The sequence below is a fragment of the Ochotona princeps genome, unplaced genomic scaffold (assembly GCF_030435755.1).
Source record: "Ochotona princeps isolate mOchPri1 unplaced genomic scaffold, mOchPri1.hap1 HAP1_SCAFFOLD_2283, whole genome shotgun sequence".
In the NCBI taxonomy this organism is placed as follows: domain Eukaryota; kingdom Metazoa; phylum Chordata; class Mammalia; order Lagomorpha; family Ochotonidae; genus Ochotona; species Ochotona princeps.
The window spans coordinates 1-8642 of NW_026699045.1; the positions used below are offsets into that span (position 1 = coordinate 1).

Consider the following 8642-nt stretch of genomic DNA (forward strand, 5'->3'; position numbering starts at 1 on the left):
GTAGGCCTTTCCACCGGTGTAGCAGCGTCATGTTGCTCCGGTAGGCATCTGTGGCGTGCAGGAATAGCGAAATAATGAACCACTTGGATACGTAAAGCAGACTACCGTGTCACACGCGCAGGTGTGTCTTGAAGGACACAGCAGCATGCTGATACGTAGACATGCTGCACACGCGGTACTTGAAACTCAACACAAGACGCTATTTCAAAAAATCCTAACACACCAGAAGGTTATTGGAAAGCCAACAGATGGTTTAACCGAATATATACGCCAAAAGATTAGTTTGCATCTCTCGGTTGCTGTGTTCCAGCATGAATGCCTACAGACGTCAAGGACTAGAAGTGCAGCTTGCGGCGGCTCTGCTTGAGACGACTGCCCAGCGCACAGTGCAGTCCCAACACTAGCCGACGTTCTTCTACACACCTTGGCACTTGGTTGACTAACCAGAATTACCCGACCATGTAGACTACTTCTACATACGTAGCAGCACCTGCGCTCTGAAAACACGGCATTCTCTCTGCGGATGCACGTACACACCTGGCACTGAGTTGAAGAATTTGAACAAGAATATGAACACTTCCGTACACCTCCGTTTGAATATATATATATATATACGTACTCAAATCTAGGATGATTGAAGACAGCTTTGTATATTACGCAGCAGAGCAGAAGATGCCACACTGTTTACGCTATAACCACTCTCTTCCATGTGCACCGACTCACTTGCTCGAAAGTCTCCCACTCGCTTTGACATATCATTTAGTGTTCTTCTAGAAAAAAAAACAGTTCTACGTATATGTGCAGGAATATGTATGTGTGAAAAGACGTAAATATCTGTACTTCACCCTATCGTCTCTGCGTCGGCTGGCCGCGTGAAGGCGAATTTTGAGCTCCGTATACGAAGCGGGTGCACACGTCCACCTGGAACAGCGGAGACACAGGACCGCATCTCATGGGGGAGTCACTGTAGAAGAATAAATCGCCGCCCACGTCTGAGTGTGCACTCACTCCCAAATGTCCTCTATTTTTGTCGCCACGTAGACGAGTGTACGCGCGACTGGAGTCCCGCGGGTAGCGAATAGAACTGCCAGCTTTGTCAGGCTGGCCATACACAATTTCTACGCTATCCATTCTCCATGCCGTTATTTGTCTGTATCTGCACTGCAATCCGGTGTGGCGACACGCAGGTCATGGGTCCTCCGGATTGACCCCGACATCCTTTGGCTCTCGTGCCTGACAAGTATTGTGTTTATTGTTTCAAACGCTTCATGTTATCTGCGGTGCGGAGAGGGTCAATGCCTGTCGATTGAATGATGGCCAGCCGCTAGCGGCAGATGCATGTACAAAAGTAGCAGCAGTCTGCGCCGCAACGTACATGTATCCCTCCAGTGTAGATCGGTTTCCGGGCGTGCTTACTTGAGCGACAGTGGACGTGAGTATCTTACACAGCGGCATATTCAATCTTTTTCACGGTCAAGCAAGTCAAGTACAACTGCCTTGGTAGCCGGGCGAGGGCGCCATAGGAGGCACGCGTTCGTTCAGCTCGGATGTTTGACAAGATGCATCTACAACTACCTGAACGCAAACGCGTTCACATGTGTATTTGAGAGCTGGGCGATGGCACGTGTGTACAGTTTTGCACGTGTCTATACGTGTATCACGATGTGTTTTCTGGGACGCACCAGCACGGGTAACCGTGCGTGTAGGCCCGAGAGAATAATTGCAGAGATCCCTCTAGGTTTCGGTGGCACATGTGTATTACCAGCTTGCATTTTCGTTCCCTTCCCTCATTCAATATACTAGCTGACGGAAGCTTCTAGCGCGTTCTAAGAATCATGGCCGATAAGCAGCATATGTTCCCCTCCTCAGATAGTTTCCTTGTTTCTTTTGTTTTGTTTCCACTTCACCCGTTTAGAAGTGTCTTCTTCGTCTCGACACGTTCTTTTGCTTGAACGGTGTGTCTGGTTCGGGGCTGGTTCCTTGCCTTTCACCACTTCGAGTTGAGCTCTTCGATGCTGGCTTGCTACGTTGATTTGTCGTTCCGTTTTCTATTATTCTTTCTTCTCCTTTTCTCTTTCAGCGCTGCAGCTCGTCTAATGATCCCTTTTTGATTCACTTTTCTCCTGTGGAAGCCGTCGCCCCTCTTTGTATTCTACCCTCTTTGCTTTGAATTGTTTCCAACCACCGATCTGCAGCGCATTTTTGTTTACTGGTGCTTCTTGCCGTGCAATGTCTTCTATGTGCTTAGGAGCATCTAGCGGCATTGGACTTAGTCTCGTGAGGCATCTCGCCATTCGAGGCTGTTATTTGATACTTTCGAGCAGAAAAGAAGAAGATTTGAAGGCAGCGCGAGAGAACGCTATAGTTTCCGCGCGGGCTGCCGGGCTAAACCGGTCGGAGAAAGATTTTTTAATCATCCCATTCGATATGAAAGAAAGAGAGGTATTCATGGATGTCGTGGAGACAGCAAGAAAGTGGAAAGGAAGGATCGACTTCCTTTTTAGCAATGCAGGTCCGGTTTGCCTCTTTGCCGGCGTTCGAACGTCAGTCACACACTGAGATAAACAGACATGAGTAATCAATGGGTACACTAGAGTTTGCTCGTGTACCCATTTCCTTTCTCCGGAGATGCTCGCTCTCTCTTACTCTCAGTTTGTTCACGTAAACACGAACACGCGCTGTTACCATCGTGTATACACATGTGTGTCTACTGCGAAGGCAAAAGTGTGCTTTCGAACTGTGTGCCTGCATTGGCGTTCTCCCCATCTTCGCCCCTGTGTATGACTGCATAAGAATCGCATTCTTCTCGTGCTGAGGCGGAACGTGCGGGTACGCATCCTCGGGTTCGAGCTGGCTCTATGAAAAAAGCATAGGCTGGCTTGTCTCTCACTTCTCGACCCCTGTCATTCGTATCTGCAGTTAGTACATCATCGACTTGACGTGACTAGACGTGGGCCTAAATTTGTTTGCGTATCTGCACACGCACATCAACACTTGCGGTGAATCCGACCTAAATATTCCCAGCCCCCGTGTACGCTGGGGGTCCCATTAAGCAATCGGAGCCCGCCTACACTTGTGTACCGTTGTAGAGTTTACTACGGCACTTCCACGCAGACGCATCTGTACTTTGCCGTAGTCGATGCTTACCCTTCTCACTCAACTTAAGTAATTGTGTGACCCTTCAGATACCTTCAAAGTGCGCGTGCCTGTTGGTATGTGTTTCCCGCGGCGTTTGTGGGCGGAAGGAGTCGCTTGCAGGGGAATAATGCTTCCTTCAGCAATCGATCAGGAAATTCTTGACGTCAATCTCTGCTCACAGATGCACTTCGTAAAACTGGTGGTGGCATTGATGATGCAACAGCACAAGGGCCAGGCGATTATTACCAACTCAATGAGCGCGAGGATTTCTCTGGGAGGTAGAACGGCTTATAGCGCAGCAAAGGCAGGGCTGCTGAACTTCGCTTACGGATTGTCTCGTAAGCTTACAAAATATCAATGCAATTGCTTTGGACGTGGCCAAGTGCAACATTGCACACCGCAGAATACGAGTGACAGCAAGCCAGCCACCGTACACGCGAGCGCCCGGTATCGCGGGAAGCTCTGGTCGCTTGTTTCTCTCCACGATTTTCCCTTATGCTCACAAGAACCAGTGCAGCCAGATTTCTTGCATGTGACTGATAGAGGGGTCTGGAGATAAGTGTCAAGGAGCCGAAAGACAGTTGTTAGCGAAGTAGTTTGCCCCGGCAGAAGTAATAATGACTAGTTGGAGTCAGGCACGCGACAGATCTTTAGGTCACATACGCATACAAAACTGCAGAGAAAGAATTTACGAGAGGTAGGCAAAAACGCCGCTTACTATTTTACAGGCAGCAAGAGCTTGAAAACTCATCAGGTGATAGAACGGGCACTGACATCGTGTGCATGAGGCTTTGTAACACTGACGTGTGAGTGAAGCAGTTTATGCTGTGCTCTCATCGACTTCTGTAGAAGACTAGTATTCAGCGAACGGCTTCCCTAGGGTAAGACACGCCGGCTCATACAAATAGGCACGTCTGTATGCATGCCTACAGCACGCAGGCACTAAACAGTGTATATGCTTGAAGTCCTCACAAATCTCTCAAATACGCTGGTGAACTTTTGTCTATGTGCGCACGCCTCATCGAGGATGTCTGCACACTCACGCATGCGGATATGTGCCGCCTACTATTGCATGACCATGTTATGAATGGTTCTTGTATGATTCTGCACGTATGGACGAACGCACGCGGGTAAGCAGTTTGCGAATGTGCACGTAGATGTGCGTGCGTGAGCAGCAACCTGAACGTCCACACATCTCTCGACAAGTCCTGGTGTCCATAGTACTTTGCCGACACCGAATTCTAACATGCGCACGGGGGTAACACACATGTAGCTGCATGCTTTCTTGCTGAATACATCTATCAGATACGGCGGTAAAACGATAGATCGAACGGAGATGTCGCGCGTGGAAACGTCCGACGTCTCCCTGTTCAGGCTCAACGTCTGCAGAATCGTGTGCTGCTTAACGTGGAAGCCCGCTACACGAAGGCTTATACAGCCACAGTAGGAGAACGTATCTCTGCATCCATATGCAAGCGCAGAGACCCTTTCATGAAATTAAGAAGCCTATACGTTGGACAAATCCTTTCACTTAACGTGTGGATTCAAGTTATACCAACTCACACAGTCACACAGAAGAAAGTAGGCCGACTTGCACACGTGCAGGAGGGCGGATCGCGCTGATAGAATCTATCAATAGGTTGGATGCTCTGTGAGTGCACGTGTACGTATCGGCGTACGTCGGTGAGTAAATATGCGCATACGTCTGCGTCTATTTGTACGCCCCGCAGCGATAAGTGCGTTGGAGTGATGACAGGGGCGTAGCAAATGCGCCTATGTCTCCTCATTTGTACCGAAAGTTCTACCATCGTCGATTGACTGAATTCATCTATATATATGTATATATGCAGATCGATTGACCGAGCTCATCATGCATGTATATATATATATATACATATATATGCATTCATGTGAAAGATCCCGGAGGACTCCATGTCTATATCCATGTTTACATGTAAACCCTTAAAGATAAAAAGAAGCAGATCCATGGCGTGTGGAGGATGATAAGCACAAGAAAGTATTTTCTAAGAGCCTCACCACATGTTAAAGTATCTCTTGATGTACAATTGAGAATGCGAATTCCTACTTATGAATGCTAGCAGTCCGCCCTTCTCCAGAATGTAATATACATACGTCTATGTATCTGCGAACTGCGCTGTGCATATCGCGTGGTGCTACACTGATCCCGCAAACGCGTGTCGATCTGTACAAATGCACTTTCAAACCTTGTTTCCTAATCCTACCGCCGCCCTCATGCAATGCATGCATTCAGGAGCCCACTCGAATGTGCACAAAGATTATGAAATATAATTTTCTGTATCCTGAATTTACGTGAACGAGGCTCTTCGCCACAACTAAGTTCAGTAACGCTTTCGCAGGCGCTTCGGCTTGAATAAGTAGCCGGCCGGCCTAGTACTGGAGATTCAGTTTGTCGGCATATCTTGCAACGCTAGTACCGTTCCGCCCTATGTTGGTAAGGGCCGATTTTCGGTTGCTCCCTGTCACTTGGTTACAAAATATTTTACAAAAGCATCAACTTCACGATAAGGTAGTAACTTCACGTTACACCTGCACCCAGACTTGCCGGTATGCACCTGCTGATTTCCCTTCCGTGGCTTACTACGTTGTTTTCTATGTTTTCTTTCACCGTCCTCCTAGCCGTTTCCAGATTCTGCTCTTCTGTGTAGTAGTGTGTTCCTGTTTAGTTTCTCCTCTGCCCGCTTTCGCCGTCTGTCACGGTTCCTGTATGGACTTCTTCTCTTCGGTGCCTTGGCACTGCTCTTACTTTTCAGGAGAACTGCGCGGCATGCACAGTCCCGTCGTCATCACAAGCGTGTTGCCTGGGTATATCAAGACCAATTTGTGCGACAGGGAGCTATACGCAGATAACCTTTCTCTCTCGAAAGGAGCCCATATGGCTGAAGATATACAAAAAGGTGCGTCTTCGAATATCATATTCTAGTAGTCTCGCGCGGTAGAAACAAATTTTAACACGCGCACTCGGCATGCGCCCGCGACTGCCCCTGAGCACTCCCGAATGCTGGCGGACGGGCCCAGACAGTGTAGAGGGGGGCTCAGCTTATGAGGAATTTCCTGGGCAAGGCAACCAATACACTCAAATGGGCATTAAAGCACTGCAAAGAAACTCACAAAGGGCATGCCATTCATACTACAGCTACTGTACTATTAGGACTACCACCCTACTACTACTAGTAATACCGCTATTATTACTACTTCTCCTATTGTACCACTACTACAACAGCTACCCCTACAACTGCTGATATAACGCTACAACCACAAGTACTACAAGACTATACTCTGAGACACGGTACCTTAGGTATATGACTAGCGAGATTACCTAAAGACAAACATTTGAGGTGATTAGTAAAAAACAATGCGCTAGCTAGATTACGCAAAGACAATATTTGAGGTGATTATAAAAAACAATGCACTAGTTAGATTACGCAAAGACAATATTTGAGGTGATTAGTAAAAAAGAATGCGCTTCTTTATGCCCTTATCCGACGCAGATCTTCATTTGTAGTGGCCCAGTCGCGCAGATACAGGAAATTACGGACTTAGATATAACATGTCGTTCCGCGAAAATGTGTACGCTCGAAGCAAGAAAAGCACACCGAACACCTTCCGTAGGTGCATGTGTTTGATGCTAAAAATGATGTCTAAATACTTCTCTTCGGTCTGACTAGAGAAAAAAGATGCTTTCTGCGTAGAGAAGCACTTTGGAGCATGTACTGCTGAAGTGCGGAGCGTCTGCACATGGATGTGCGCTTCACAAACAGTCTCAGTAGACTTCTTTGGTTCACGCTGCTTTCGTCGTCTCCCAGGAAGCGTTTGATCTTGATCAGGGAGCTCACGGTAACCTTCCTCTCCTCCACCTTGTGAACAACTGTAGCGGACTTCTTGTTACGCTTCAACCACGAACGGTTTTCCGGTTTGCTACGGCGCACGCACAGCTTCAGCTTCATCGAGGGTCTCTCACCACGCAACTCCTGCACGCTGCTGCAGCGTGTCTATGGCTTTTGTTTTGCATGCAAATATGTGGCTCTCTCTATGACACATTAGATTACGCCCACTCACATTTTTTGACTACTATGTGTCTGGTGCTTCTACAGGTTTGTCTGCGGACCGCACGGCAGAGTTAATTTTACGTGGGAGCTCTCGGAGGCTAAGGGAAGTTTGGGTAGGGAAAAATCCCGACCTGTTCTACATGTACTGTATGTACTACGTACCTAATATTGCAAATAGAGTGGTGGACCAGGGCGCTGGGGCATATTTGCGCAGCATTGAACACGAGATACGAGAACGGCACTATGCTCAGCGCCGTGCCACGTTGCTTGCTGAGAAAGAGAAAGGCAAGGAAGAGACGCAGGCCCTTTTGCCACCTGTTACGGATGGACCGACAGACAGCGCTTTTGAGTTTGAGAGTCACCCAGGGTTACTGAAGGAGAAAGACGACGGAGCAAGCCTAGCAGACCGCTTGCTGCCTGGCGAAGCTGGAGCTGGGTTGCTGAGAAGGTACTCTCGTCACTTATTCCCGCTGGCGCTGCAGATGTCGCTAGCGTTGCAGCCGAGGCTGTAGGAGATGCTGCCGTGCAGCTTACGACACCATTCTCCAAGCAGAGCTCACAGCCACATCAAACAGCGCAGCAATCACAGCAAGGGCGCCAGCTTCCGGCCACGGAGGCGGGGCACGTGGAGTCGGAAGATAAGAGAGACGGCATACGCACGAGAAGCCACGCAGGTGGTACAGACAAGCACAGAGGTGCCGAAGGCCACCCCCGCCCCATGACAGCAAAGGGGCACATGAGACGCTTCAGCATTAGGTGCCGTGAAAAGAAAAAGCCAAGGGGGTTATTATAATTATGAGGACGATGGGAGAGGGCAGGCGAGCCTAGATAGGCGTCCGCAGCAGACTGAGCATGTGCCGGGTGTATGAAGAAAGACGAGCTTGACAGGGCCTACCACGCCAGACATGTAACAAAGTGACTTCTGCGGCTAGCGGAGGGTGATTCAATCCTGAGCCTCGTGCAAGCAGTGTGAAAAGGGGTATCGAGAAAAAAACGTATGCAGAAGAGTTTTGACGCATAAAATATACGGAACTGAATATTGGGTGAAAGACCGACTGGCAAGTCACTCCAGAGGCTTATCGAAAGATAGCAGTTCTCTGATACGTAGTAGGAGTTTCGTGGCATATCTACACAGACGAAGCGCAGCATCACCGCGTGGAAGAAGTCACTTACAGTACAGAATACACGACGGAGAGAGAGATGAGTAAAAAGAGTGGCTTTGAGGGGTTACTGAAACAAGATGGGAATTCTGTCTCTCGTTGTGTCAGGATGAGGGCAAAATACAGGGTTTGGCAGAATCGCCCTGTAAATGTCTATTGGAAGAAGCACTGCCATTCATAGGGCGAAGAAGCGCTTCTAGATCTGAATGGAAGGAAACAAAGGATTAAACGCACCGTTTCCCAGGCGATGGCACCC

At 48.5% G+C, this 8642-nt stretch overlaps 1 protein-coding gene across 1 annotated transcript; it reads left to right on the forward strand.

The window, feature by feature from the left end:
• Positions 1-1662: 1662 nt before the first annotated feature.
• Positions 1663-7738, forward strand: LOC131479147 (dehydrogenase/reductase SDR family member 7B-like). The gene is made up of 5 exons (XM_058659720.1): positions 1663-1690; positions 2249-2512; positions 3246-3476; positions 5931-6074; positions 7272-7738. Exons 1-5 carry the CDS (start codon positions 1663-1665, stop codon positions 7736-7738), a joined length of 1134 nt encoding a protein of 377 aa, XP_058515703.1.
• Positions 7739-8642: the final 904 nt, after the last annotated feature.

Coding starts and splice junctions, on each gene's coding strand:
- LOC131479147 (XM_058659720.1), top strand. CDS start 1,663: ATGTGTTTTCTGGGACGCACCAGCACGG. Junction 1,691..2,248: donor TCTGGGACGCACCAGCACGG/GTAACCGTGCGT, acceptor CTATGTGCTTAG/GAGCATCTAGCGGCATTGGA. Junction 3,477..5,930: donor CTTCGCTTACGGATTGTCTC/GTAAGCTTACAA, acceptor CTTACTTTTCAG/GAGAACTGCGCGGCATGCAC.